The sequence below is a fragment of the Marmota flaviventris genome, chromosome 13 (assembly GCF_047511675.1).
Source record: "Marmota flaviventris isolate mMarFla1 chromosome 13, mMarFla1.hap1, whole genome shotgun sequence".
Lineage (NCBI taxonomy): Eukaryota > Metazoa > Chordata > Mammalia > Rodentia > Sciuridae > Marmota > Marmota flaviventris.
The window spans coordinates 50,535,736-50,550,420 of NC_092510.1; the positions used below are offsets into that span (position 1 = coordinate 50,535,736).

At 35.2% G+C, this 14,685-nt stretch overlaps 1 protein-coding gene across 1 annotated transcript in view; it reads left to right on the forward strand.

Annotated features, from left to right (window-relative positions):
* Ccdc171 (coiled-coil domain containing 171) overlaps positions 1-14,685 on the forward strand; it is a 398,124-nt gene that overhangs the window by 14,214 nt on the left and 369,225 nt on the right. Inside the window, exons 3-4 of the mRNA XM_071600432.1 lie at positions 4,522-4,657; positions 9,782-9,956. Of these exons, the coding sequence (XP_071456533.1) occupies positions 4,522-4,657; positions 9,782-9,956 (311 nt within the window). The remainder of the gene's footprint in view (positions 1-4,521; positions 4,658-9,781; positions 9,957-14,685) is intronic.

Below are 14,685 nucleotides of genomic sequence, written 5' to 3' on the forward strand. Positions count from 1 at the left end.
CCCAGATGTGCCAAGCGAGCACTCTTCCCCTGAGCCCTGAAACTTAATTCTTTATATAGTCTTTTTTTTTTTTTTAAAGAGAGAGGGGGAGAGAGAGAGAGAGAGAGAGAGAGAGAGAGAGAGAGAGAGAGAGAGAGAGAAATTTTTTTAATATTTATTTTCTAGTTTTCGGTGGACACAACATCTTTGTTTGTATGTGGTGCTGAGGATCGAACCCGGGCCGCACGTATGCCAGGCGAGCGCGCTACCGCTTGAGCCACATCCCCAGCCCTCTTTATATAGTCTTGATACAAATATGTGATTTGCAAATTTCTTCTCCCATTTTGTGGCTTGATTTTTTCTTTTCTTTCTTTCCTTCCTTCCTTCCTTTCTTTTCTGGGATTGAATCCAGAGGAACTTAACAACTGAGCCACATCTTCAGCCTTTTTTTGTATTTTATTTTGGGTGTCATTTCAGCATATCCTTTCTTCCCTATCCTGGAAATCCCTTTGCTTTTTTCCTTTGTTGAATGCTTGTATTATCTCCATGGCTTTCTCAGTTTAGGTCCAAACAAATCCTTCATTAGCCTTCTGTGAAATCTCAGTTCATGGGAGGCAAATGCTTTGAAGCCTTGAGGATCTGAAAGATAGTCTTTCTTGTGGCCTTGTCTTTGCATGATAACTTTTTGGGCAAAAAATTCTAAGTTGGAAATTATTTTCCCTTGGAATTTTGACAGGCATTGAAACATTGTCTTCTAATTTCTGGTGTTTCTGTTGAGAAAGAATTATTTATTTATTTATTTATTTTTTGAGAGAGTGAGAGAGAGAGAATTTTTTTAATATTTATTTTTTAGTTTTCGGCAGACACAACATCTTTGTTTGTATGTGGTGCTGAGAATTGAACCCGGGCCGGGCGAGTGCGCTACCGCTTGAGCCACATCCCCAGCCCGAGAAAGAATTTTTTAAACCTTTATGTAAAACCCATTTATTTCTCTCTTGTATTTGGAGGAGCTCTTTTTTGGTCCCTTGTTTTCTGAAATTTGCATGCATTCATACTTCATGGGTTGAAACTCATATCCTTCAGAATTTAGATTTAAAAAAAAATTCTACTATTTAATAATTTCCTGCTATCCAGAGAGTAATAGTGGCTGTAAAGAGGATATATATAGCTGGGTGTAGTGGCACATGCCTGTAATCCTAGCAGCTTGGGAGGCTGAGGAAGGAAGATCTTGAGGTCAAAGCCAGCCCTCAGCAATGGCAAGGTGCTAAGCAACTCAGTGAGACCCTGTCTCTAAATAAAATACAAAATAGGGCTGGGGATGTGCCCCTGAGTTCAATCCCCAGTACTGCACCCCTCCCCCACCGAAAAATAGAGTTTATGTATCATGGAGCCAAGCTGCCAGAGTATGAATTCCACCCCTGTTCCTTGATAGCCTTGTGAATTTGGACAACCTCTCCGTGAATCAGTTTCCTTATCTGTACAGTAAGGGTTGTAATGGTACCTATCTAATGTGTTTGTTATGAAGATTAAGTAAGTTGTATGTGTAAAATGTTTAGCACAGTATTTGTAAAATAATAAGTGTTTTTGTTACAAATTTATATTTTCTCATTCTGTAACTCTTTTTTTAAAAAATATTAATTTTTTTTAGTTGTAGTTAGACACAATATATTTATTTTATTTATTTATTTTTATGTGGTGCCGAGGATTGAACCCAGGGCCTCGCATGTGCTAGGCAAGTGCTCTACCACTGAGCCACAATCTTGGCCCTGTAACTCTTTATTTAGGTTTTGAACCTGTTAGTCTTCTAATTTTTAATTTTTAAATATTTTCATCTCCCTTTATTGTTTTAAAGACTTTTCTTTTACATTTATTTATTTAGTTTTCCATTTCTGTTTGTTTTTATTTCCCAAGAGCTATATTTTTTCATCAGAATATTTCCTTTCTTATTGTAGCTATGGATGTGATTTTATGGTTGTTATAATCTTTTCCTGTTTTTATAAGGACATTACTTTTCATTTTTTTCCCTCTTTAAAGTTGTCTTCTTTCTACATAGTTTTTTTTAAATAAATATTTTTAGTTATAGATGGACAAGGTACCTTTATTTCATTTATTTATTTTTATGTGGTGCTGAGTATTGAACCCAGTGCTTCACACCTGCTAGGCGAGTGCTCACCACTGAGCTACAGTCACAGCCCTATACATGGTTTTTGAGGGCTCCTTTCCTCTCACCTTATTTTTGATCTCTTTCAGATTTGATGAAACTTTTGGTTATCCTTGACTGCCTATTCATATTTAAAAGTAGGGACTTACTCTAAAAGATGACTGGAAGCTTAGTGTGTGAGGCTTTGTGATTGTGGCATTCATTATAGGGTGATCTGGTTAAGTTGTTTTGCTGGTTGGCATCAGCATCTTTAGGGCTAGATTATCCAGGGAAGATACTTCCAAACTCTGCTTGGCTATCATTATTCTGGCAGACAAGTAATATTAAATCTTATTCATTATAAGATGGTCCCGGACTTAGGATACTTTAACTTATGATTTACAGTGGTATAGAAATTATATACATTCAGCAGAAATCATACTTTGAATTCTGATCTCTTCCTATGCTAGCATATGTGGTACAATATTCTCTTGTAATTCCAAGCAATGGGGGCGGCCTGCAGCTCTCAGCCAGCCATGTAATCATGAGGGTAAATAACTGATTTAGTGTACTGTGTTGTTAAACTGTGATGTATGGTAGATTAGACGTATTAAATACATTTCAACTTAAGAATTTTCAATTTCAGTGGTTTTATTGGGATGTTATCCTAATGTAAGTTGAGAGGCATCTGTAATTTACTAAAGCCTGTTATTTTTTTAAATTTATATATGACAGCGGAATGCATAACAATTCTTATTACACATATAGAGCACAATTTTTCATATTTCTGGTTGTATACACAGTATATTCACACCAATTCTTGTCTTCATACCTGTACTTTGGATAATAATAATCATCACATTCCACCATCATTAATAACCCCATGCCCCCTTCCTTCCCCAACAACCCCTCTGCCTGATCTAGAGTTCGTCTATTCCTTCCATGGGAAGCCTCATATTTTTAGTAGGGAACCATTACCCCATTGTATATAATGTTTTATAATCCAAGAACACTCTTTTTTTTCTACTTTTAAAAAATTGGTGCAATATAGTTGTACATATTGATGGGATTTGTTGTTACATATTCGTACATGCACACAATGTAACTATACAATTTGGCCAATATCAGTCCCCATCATTTCCCCCTACCCTCCCTGCCTCCCACTTCTTGGTCAAGGATCCTTTTTTTTTTTTTTCCCCTCTCCAGGGAATGAAACCTAGTGTTCTGCCAGACTGGGGAAGAGATAAGTACCCCGTTGTACGTGTGTGGAGTAGAAGATCCAAGGACCTAATTGTTTTATTTTGTTGTAAAACTTTCAAATAAGTTTCTTGTTTTCTGCTCTACTTCACCCCCATTTTTCAAAGTGTTAAAGTGACTTAGCTTGTTGGGGCTCTGATGCAAACACATTGCTTTTTCCACTGCTTGCTTTGAATTTAACTTTCTTAAGTAAATCAGTTACATATCAACTTTATAGTTTCCAGTACTTCATTGATATTGTCTCATCTTCTGTGCTCTTTCTCCTGTGGGTTTCTACCTTTAAATTCTGTTTGCTATTACTTTATTTATTTTTCTTTCAGTAGGAAGAGAGTAAAGTGTTTTAGTCTGCCATTTTAAAGTAGACTAAGTCTGTATTCTCTTATTTATGCCTTTTCTTTTGGTAATATATATTACACTTGTAGTAAATAAAATGAATCATTTAAAAAGATAAAAGAAATGGGCACTGTGGTGACACATGCCTGTAATTCCAGGCTGAGAAAGGAGGTTCACAAGTTCAAAGTCAGCCTCAACAGTATTGTGAGGCCCTAGGTAATTTAATGAGACCCTGGCTCAAAACAAAAAATAAAAAGGACTAGGGTTGTGGCTCATAGCCCCTGGGTTTAATATCTAGTACCAAAAAAGGAAAAAGATAAAGAAAGAACTCCGTTTTTTACAACTACCTAGCTTGTGATATGACTAGATGTGATATGATCATTTCTTTTTTCCTGTACTGGGAATTGAAACGAGAGCCTTGTACATGCTAGGCAAGCACTTTACCATCGAGGTACATCCCTAGCCCATTTTCTTATTTTCATTTTGAGAGGGTCTCCCTAAGTTGTCTAGGCAGCCTTCAGATTTACCATCTTCCTGCCTCAGCTTCTTGAGTAGCTGGGATTACAGGCATGTTCTACCATGCCCAATTAAATACCAGTCTTGAACAATGTAGTGGATGTCCAGAGGCCAATGGTTTGCTACAAGTGATATACTGCTTTGCATTTCTATCCAACTTTTGTAGTGGACATCTTTTACTAGATTGTAAATTTCTTTAAGTCAACAACCTAATCATGTATTTTTTGTTTTAAAATAAGTTATCAGAAATGTCAGAAATCCTGTGAAATATATTTTATTATGTTCTTATTTTGTAGGTTGAAGAATGCCTCACCAGAAGTAAAACAGATGCTTAAAAATGAAGCAGATTTGGATGTTACTGCTGATCTCAGAAAGAAACTCCATCGAGCTAAGAAAGAAAAATTAGAAATGACAACTAAGCACAATGCAGAGGTAGAATTTATTTTCCTCTCAAGTGATGTTAAAAGTTGAGTTTGAGGGGTTGGGATTGTGGCTCAGCGGTAGAATGCTCGCCTAGCAGTCACGGGGCCCTGGGTTTGATCCTCAGTACCACATAAAAATAAATGAATGAAATAAAGGTATTATGTCCAACTACAACTAAAAAAACAAATATTAAAAAAAAAAGTTGAGTTTGATATTTTAGATTTATATTATAAACTCCATGCTCAATATTCATCATTGTATCATTTTTATGTGTAAATGGAAATTATAATAAAGAAAACATAATTTTTATACAGTTGAATTACATAGTAATAATAAAATTTAATGAATTATGTTTGTTGTCTTAAATTTGTTTTTATTAATGGTTTGACTTGATCAAAAATTTGAATGTAGGGACTGGGGATGTGGCTCAAGCGGTAGCACGCTCGCCTGGCATGCGTGCGGCCAGGGTTCAATCCTCAGCACCACATACAAAGATGTTGTGTCTGCCGAAAACTAAAAAAATTAAAAATATTAAAAAATTAAAAAAAAAAATTGAATGTAATAGCTGGGGTTGTGGCTCAGTAGAGTGCTTACCTAGCATGTGTGAGACACTGGGTTGGGTCCTCAGCACCATATAAAAATAAATAAATAAAATAAAGGCATTGTGTCCATCTACAACTAAAAAAAAAATTAAAAATTTGAATGTGATAACTAAAGGATTTATAAATTAGACATTTTTGAAATCAAAATGTAGATTACTTTATGGCTTTAATCATGGAACTATCTCTTAAATTGGATTCCAGTATAGAATGTTTAATCATAGTGAAATTCATGTTATGAATTTCCGTTTTATTATGTAATTGTATCTTAGTGTTTTTGTATTTTAAGTTGTGCATTTGTATTTTAAGTTGTATGTGTATATACATTTACATTTCTAGGACAGTGGTTTTCTTACCCTTCTAAGATAATTCATGATTTATATGTTTATGTTGCTTCTGTGTTAGGTCTGTATATTTTATTCATTTTTTGTTGTTGTTGAGGTGCTGGGGGTAAAATACAGTACATGCTTGGCAAGTGTTGTATCACTCAGCTGTATCACCAATCTCAAATCTTATTCATTTTTGAAGCTCAGCATCAAAAGCCTAATGCAGTAGGAAGAATATCAAATTACACAAAAGATGAGACAATATCAATATCAATTATTCATTCCTGGCCTGTTCATTTGCAAGACATATGAGCTTGGGCTACTTATTTATTCTGTGTATCAGGGATGTTATAAGGGTTGTACTGGCATTTTGACTTCATTAAATGATTGTAGTCTTCATGGTGGTGCATGACTATAATCTTAGCCACTCTGGAGGCTGAGGCAGTAGGAACGCAAGTTTGAGGCTGGCTTTGGCAATTCTGTGAGATCCTGTCTCACAAAAAATAAAATGAGTGCTGGATGTGGTAGAGCATGCCTGTAATCCCAGCCACTCAGGAGGCTGAGGCAGGTTGATCTCAAGTTCGAGCCCAGCCTGAGCAATTTAGCAAGGCCCTAAGCAACATAGTGAGACCCTGTCCCAAAATAAAAAGGCCTGCAGATGTGGCTCAGTGGTTAAGTACCCCTGGTTTCCATACTAATAAACATAACAAAACTAACAAATGGCCTGGGGAATTAGCTTAGTGTTAAAAGTGTCCTTGGGTTCAGTGTAGGCACCCCTACCCAAGATTGTAGGTCAACATTGAATTCAGTTTGTTTAATTATTTTTGAATTCAGTTTTTAGTGACTCATCCAAGCATACTATTCAGGGATAGCTTATTAAATCTACAGCAATCATATAAATGTTCTCTATATTCTTACTAATAAAAAATTAGCCAGATTGTAATTTTTCTACTCTACAAGCTATTTTGTCTTAGAGTAGGCTCTGTATGTCTCCTCTTGCAGTTTACTGAGATATGAGTCAATCTGTGGTGATAAATAATAGTGGAGGTGGATCTTGCAAGTCTTCTCACAGGCAGCTGCTTCTGGTGTGGTCACTACTAAATCTTTAAGCAACAGAAGGCTGGTTACCTCAGTCAAAGAAGAGAGGCTATTTTTGTTGTAAGGGATATTCTGGAAATATGTGGGGTTAACAGGTTTTAGGCTTGTCTAATTCCAAAAGCTCTCTCAATCCATGTCCTTCCTTCCTATTTAGTGTCCAGCCAGTACTATCTTTTTTTTTTTTTTTTTTTAAATATTCTTTTAGATGTATGGACTTTTATTTCATTCATTTATTTATATGTGCTGCTGAGAATCAAACCCAGTGCCTCACACATGCTAGGCAGGTGTTCTACCACTAAGCCACAGCCTCAGCCAAAACTATCTTAACAATAGAAACTTGGTAAGATTCTCCAGTAAACTTATGATTCTGCATTCTCCGTGGTTAGATTTTTAGTCTGGTCTTTAGCCTTGTCTGCGCTGGGGCTATAAGAAATAAGAGATTCTTTTAAAGTTATTGCAACAATTCTCTGGTTTTCTGACTCTTTAAAGCTGAGTTTCTGAAGCCCTGAGATTATCATTTTGTTTTTGTAAGTTCTCTAGTATATTGAGATTTAGCCTCCCTACCTTTTAGGTCTTGGGGTAAACAATAAAGGTTGGTGGCCATTTACGTGTTCGCTCTCAGATTCCTACCAATAAAGGTTAAGTGTTGTCACTACTTCATTTCCCAAAGTCTTGTCTTCAACTTGCAGTTCATCCTAAATAGCTACACATTATCATTTAACTAATTGTAATCACACTGTATTCTGTGGATCCCACATCTACCTGCAAGGAGGTCTTCCCTTGTTAAGACGCAAAGAGGTTAATTGCTCAGTGTCAGAAACCATCTTGAGACCATTTAGCTACCAAGAACAAGATTATTGGGTGTTCAACCATAAGAATAGAAACCATGCTAAGTCTTTCATCAAAGGGACTTACGTAGAGGGTGTTGCTTATGCAGGTACTAGGAGATCCGAAGAGACAAATAACAGTGTTATGGTAGCCTGGATGGTAGCAACTTCCTCTCTGAAAGCTCATAGAAGCCAGAACTCTTAGAAGAGAGCAGGGAAGGGGTGGGGGGCACTATTCAGAAGGATTTGAACTCTTAGAAGACACAATGATTGAGGTAGATCTAGACAGGAAGAAGTATCTTGGTACTCAAGGGTCTCTCATTGGCCAAACATGTTGGGAAGCTGGTTATCAAAGAATCTTGGGAAATGTAGTTCCTATGACAGAGGACAAAGCTGGAGAAGATGGGTAGGAATCTGAGTGCGAACATGTAAATGGCCACCAAGAATGCCCAGTTGTTAATACCTTTATTAGGAGAAGAAATCAACAGGGAGGGATGGAATGAATCTGAAACAAATGTTGGAGTTACCTTGAACTTTTATAATTAATGTGGTTCTATGATTTTTTTTTAACTATGAATGGATTTTTTAAAATTCTTATTTAATTAGTTCTTTATATGAGAAAAAATATAGCTTTAGTCACACTCTGCATATGAACGTGTATTAGTGGTAGTTTCTTGGTTTTTTTTTTAATTTTTAAATTTGTTTTAATAGTACTAATTTCAGATCCTGTCCTTCAGAAATCCTTTTGTCTTTGTTTGGTAATTAGACAATTTATTTATTTATTTAAAAAGAATATTTATTTTTCAGTTTTGTGTGGACACAATGTCTTTATTTATTTTTTTTATGTGGTGCTGAGGATATAACCCAGTGCCTCATGCATGCTAGGCGAGCACTTTACCACTGAGCCACAACCCTAGCCCCTAGACCATTTATTTTATTTATTTTTTATTTTTTTTAAAGTTTATTTATTTATTTTTTTTAGAGAGAGAGAGAGAGAATTTTTTATTTAATATTTATTTTTTAGTTTTCGGGGACACAACATCTTTGTTTGTATGTGGTGCTGAGGATCGAACCCAGGCCACACACATGCCAGGCGAGCGCGCTACAGCTTGAGCTACATCCCCAGCCCCTAGACCATTTATTTTTAACCTGATATTCTTATAAGGTGCCTTTCTGTAGTTTTTTTTTTTTTTTAATCTTCCACCATCTCTGTCCTACCAGCAGTAAATAATTTTGCTTTTCTTCTAACATATACCTTTCTACAACATTTATTCCCTTGAGTCAAGGCATTGTAACATTTGTTTTTGTATCTTTCACTATACTTGCCACATACCAAGTGTTTAATATTATTAATGAATCATTGATTAGCTCATATAGTTTTAGAGTGAGAAACGGCCTTATAGATTATCTAGTTCTAACCCTGACCTATGTCTGTCATAGTACATCCTGGAAGATAACAAATTAAATATCAGTTTGATAACATTTTTGTAAAATTGGTACTTTTATTACTTTATGTTCTATCAATGATGTCATAGTCACGAGAAATAAAATAGACAGTATTTACTAAACTTAATATGATGCAGTGTGCTTCTGGATTACATTTAGGGAATAGAAAGAGTAGAGGAGAAAATATGTTTTTAACTGTTTACTGTGTGTCATGCATTTAAAATTTTTTTTTTAAGTATAACTATTTCTGATTAAAATGTGTTATTTCTTTAGTGGATTCTTTAAAATAAGAAACTTCATGAATGTCATTTAGTAAGGTAGTGTTTCTTTTCTTCTGTTTCCAGAAACAGATTTATTAATTCTTTTTTTTAAAATTTTTTAAAAAAAATTTTTTAGGTGTAGATGGACACAACATATGCCTTTTTATTTTTATGTGGTGCTGAGGATCGAACCCCGGTCCCGCCCATGCTAGGCGAGTGCTCTACCGCTGAGTCACAATTCTGGCCCTTATTAATTCTTATCAGACCAATATCTTGGAACCAAGTTTCTCTAAGAATTTTATTTTATTTTTATTTTTTTATTTGTTGAGAGAGAGAGAGAGAGAGAGAGAGAGAGAGAGAATTTTAATATTTATTTTTTAGTTTTCGGCGGACACTACATCTTTGTTTGTATGTGGTGCTGAGGATCTAACCCAGGCTGCACGCATGCCAGGCGAGCACGCTACCACTTGAGCCATATCCCCAGCCCTCTCTAAGAATTTTAAATGTTTGAGTTCAGGTTCATAATTTTGCAGACATGTTTTAATATTGGTGCATGAACTCAGAAATCTGTTTTTAGCTGTTAAGCTGTGAGAGCCAGATTGCCAAGCTCCGGTCCGAGGTTGAAAAAGGAGAAGCATTGAGACAAAGTTTGGAATATGACCTCGCTGTCGCTAGACAGGAAGCTGGTCTTGGAAGACGGGCTGCTGAGGAAAGATTAGCTGAGGCACATAGGATCCAAGAAAAACTCTGTGGTAAGACTTTCTATTTCTTCCTGTGTTTAGGATTGTAACTTCATTCTATATCATTACTTACTTGAATATCCTCATGGGATCAGAGGTAGGATTTGATTTACCGATTGGTCTTTGGTGGAAGGACTTCATTGAGTGTATGTAAAATCTTCTGGAAGTTATGTGAATATTCATCTACATTATATTAATTTTTTAAAAATATTTTTTTAAAATTATAGATAGGAACAATAACTTTATTTAATTTATTTATTTTTATGTAGTGTTGAGGATTGAACCTAGGGCCTCAATCATGCTCATCAAGTGCTCTATCACTGAGCCAAAACCCCAGCCCAAGCTAATTTTTTTGTGGTGTTGGGGATTGAGTTTTGAGCCTTGCACATACTAGGCAAGTATTGTACCATTAAGTAACACCTCCAGTCCTAGGTAAATTTTTTTGTTGTTGTTACATTATATGGAAAAATAGGTTCAAAATTCTGTTAATCACTTTTAGAGCAACTTGCTTGTGAGTAGTTAGAATCACAGGGGAATTTTGTAGTCAGAATCACAGGGGAATTTTTCATTTTGTTTTAAGTATATATTCTAATCCACCTCATCACTTATAAACTGAATCAATTTCTAGTTTGAATTTATATATTCAAAAAAATACTGCAATCTGTATGTTTAAGAAACACTAATCATTAAATTTGGTGTTGTGGTGCATGCATACATCCCAGCAGCTCAGGAGACCTGTCTCAAAATAAAAATAAAAAGGGTTGGGAATATAGCCCAGTGGGAGAGCATCCCAGGGTTTAATCTCCTGCACTATGGAGGTTAAAAAAAAAGAAACACTAATCAATTTGGTTGATTATCTAGTTCTAATCTAGAGTGTGATACCTGGAAAAGAAGAAAAGTTATCTGTTATATTGTACTTGAACCTAACTAAAAACCTTTTTATTAAAAAAATTACACACACACACACACACACATAGATTCACCTAGATAACTCTATAACTCATAACAAACATCAAGATCATGAAATAGAAAATTACCAAAAATGCTTTTATCAGGATAACTACTATCCTTAGTTTTAAATAGCATGGATGAATTTTGCTTCTTCTTTTTGTACTTTTTGAGAATGAAATCTTGTAGTATAATTCTTTTGTATGTTACTTCTGTCCTTCAACATTGTGTTTGGCAGATTCATCCATATTGTTGCATGAACTTGGTTTTGATGTTTAATGTTATACTGAGTATCATACTTAAACTTATCTGTTCACTGTTGATGGGCATTTTGGGTAGCATCCAGTTTTTTGGCTATTAAGAATAATGTTGCTAGCTGGTTTGGTGGTGCATGCCTGTAATCCCAGCTACTTGGGAGGCAGAGGCAGGAGGCTTAAAGAACAACTAAGCAATCTAGCAAGACGCTGTCTTAAAAAACCAAACCAAACCCCCAAATTAAACAAAACAAAACAAAAAGCCCCCACATAATAATATTATCAAAATCATTCTTGTACACAGAAGCTTTAAGTAAAAATGGAATGTGAATTTGGAAGACTTGGTTGTTCTACTACTTTTTTACTGATATTTGAATGTAGCTTTTTTTTTTTTTTAACAGATACAACATTTTTTATTCCTTTATTTTATTTATTCATTTTAATGTGGTGCCGAGGATTGAACCCAGTACCTTGAATACACTAGGCAAGTGTTCTACCACTGAACCACAACCATAGCCTCTTGAATATAGCTTGTTTTAAGAATGAAATGAGAAAATAAGCTGCTTTGTTAACTGCATAGGGCTAAATAAATGTTAAATTATAATTATCGTAGTGGTTAGTGTATATTTAGTGTAGTAACCAGTTGCATTTCATTATTCACATTTGTCAGAAGTATTTTTAATTATGTAGGGGAGGAAAATAATCTTTTTCTCACCCATTGCAAGTTTTATGGTTGACATCCTTAAAACAAAATGCAGATTAACATGAGAAAAATTTATTTAACAAAATTTTATGTGTCATAGGAACCTTCAGAAATGAAGATACAAAGACCAGGGAAAACTACTTTTATTCTAAGTCTGATGAAATAAGTAGATAGCTGTGGAGAAACATAGTTAGACAGAAAGGGTATGATCTAATGGTTATAAACTGAGGGGTGAGCACAGCAAGACTTGTAATAGCATTCCTTTCCTCTGGGCATAGGGCAGGATACCTGTCACAGAGGGTCTTATGACCTACTTTCAGGGGAGGCAACTCAGAGAGACATTTCTAGGTTTTATGCCTTGCTTTGGGGGATGGAGTAAAGGAGTGGAAGACATGAAGGCAGGAGAAGGCTGGAGAGACCTCTCTGCCTCCTAGACCCTCTTGTTTCCCTTAGCTCACAAATACTCAGAATACTAAGGTGCCATTCTTTGGGATATTGTGTCTGAGTTCTGACAATTACCTCTGGTATTTAGTAGCTATGTCACTACTTAAATTTTGGAATATAAGAATTAGAAAATAATAGATGTAAAATTTAAGCCTGCTGATGTAGCTCAGTGGTAGAGCACTTTCCTGGCATGTACAAGGCCCTGGGGTCAATCATCAGCATCACAAAAAAAAAAAAAAAAAAGAAAAAGAAAAACAGTTAATGACTTTCGAGCTGGTGTGCCATGTACCTCTGTAATACAAGCTACTCTGGAGGTTAAGGCAGGAGGATTGCAAGTTCAAGGCCAGCCTGGGCAACTTAATGAGACCCTGACTCAAAGTAAAAAGAAAAGAAAAGGATGGGGATGTAGCTGAATGGGAGAGTTACTTGCCTAGCATGTATCAGACCCTGTGTTCAGTCCCCAATATCACCAAAAAGAACAAAAAATTAATGATTTTCATTTAAGAGTCAGGAAATTGAAGTCCAGGGCAGATGGGAAATTACTTGCCTTAAGTCAAACAATTTCAACAGATACTTTATAGAGGAAGATGACAGAGTAGTCATTTATCACATGAAAAATACTTTATCTGAATCAGGGAACAGCAAATTAAAACCACAGTGGTTATTACTATATACCCATCAAATGGCTGTAATTGAAAAGACTGTGAATAGCACATGTTGATGAAGATGTGGAGCTCTTGTGCTTTCTTAGGGGAGTGTAGAATGGTGCAACCATTTTGAAAAAGAGCCTGGCAATTAAAAAAAATCATGCATTTATCCTATGACCCAGAAATTTCACTCTTTAGTATTTCCCAGTGAACAAAGTATTTGTTCATAAAAGATTTATATTTTGTAGTAGTCAAAAATTGGAAAACAGCCCCAACAATGTCCACTGACTAGAAAATAGAGAGACAACTTACATTATATTTATACAATGAAATATTACTCTGTGATAAAAGTAATGAACTACTAATATGTGCAATAACATGAATTAATCCCCCAAAACATTATACTGTGTTAAAGAACTTTATACACATGAGGACATACTGTTTATGAAAGGAATGTTAGCCAGATACTGTGGTGTATGCCTGTAAACCCAGCAATTTAGGAAGGCTGGGGCAAGAGGTTTGCAAGTTTGAGACTAGCCTTAGGCAATTTAGGCCCTGAGCAACTTAGTGAAACCTTGTCTCAAAAAAAGAATAATAAAACAAAAAGGGGAGGGGACTGGTAATAATAATGAAGAAAGCTCACTAGTAAAACACCCCTGGTTTCAATACCCCTTTACCCTCCCCGCCAACAAAAGAACTTAAAAGATAAGAAAAAATATGAGCAATGGTTGCCTCTGGGGTGAGTTGATAGTGAGGGTTGACTGGAAAAAGATATGAGGGAACTCTTTGTGTTGAAGGAACTGTTCTATATATTTGCAAAATTTCTGCATGGTGTACTAATGAATTGTGCATTTCCAATACCATGCTACAATTGCGTATAAGGAATCAAAATGCATTCTGCTATCATATACACCTAATTAAAATAAATAAATTAATTAATAAAAAATAAATACAAATAATTAAGAAACTAATAAAAAGAATTGTACATTTCACTATTTATGCAAATTTCACCCACAGAAAAAGCAAAACTATATTACATTCTATTTAATGATATACATGGTCAATTATTTAGGAGTGAAATGTACTAATGTTTGTTTCTTGTATTGAAATGTGTAAAGAAATTTGATGGATAGATGAAAAGGATGCATGGATAGATGAATAAGTGGTTTGATAAAACAAAATATCAAAATGTTAAGAACTACAGAGTTTAGGTTTTGGATACATTGGTGTTTATCATATAATATTTCAAACTTTATGTTTTGGGTTTTAAAAGAATAAAGTATTGAGGATAGAGTGGGATATTAAAAAAGATATTCCTGTAATAATTGAGAGAATAGAAGATGTGACAAGAGAAAAAAATTTGGAAACTGGAAAGCAAATGGATAAGGAATAAGTGATTTAGCATACTTCACACATCAGAATCCTAATTCTGGGAGTGAAGAAAGCTGACACATAACTTCTTAGATAGTCAGAAGCCTCATGGTCTGAAAGCACCAGATACCTTTGAATTTGGAAAGGGAGTAATTATAGGAGATAAAATGAGGACTAGATGAAGGCTACTTGATACACAGTTAGATTTTCACAGCAGTTAGATTTCCTAAGAGCATTCCACTCTGGGAATGCACCCACTTCCTAGAGAAAGTCCAGAGGCTTAAGCTCTGGTAATGGTAAAATAGAGGGTCTTTTAACTGGCAAAAATAGGAAGGTAGCATATTCCTATTTTGAATATTGAAGAACCATTTCTT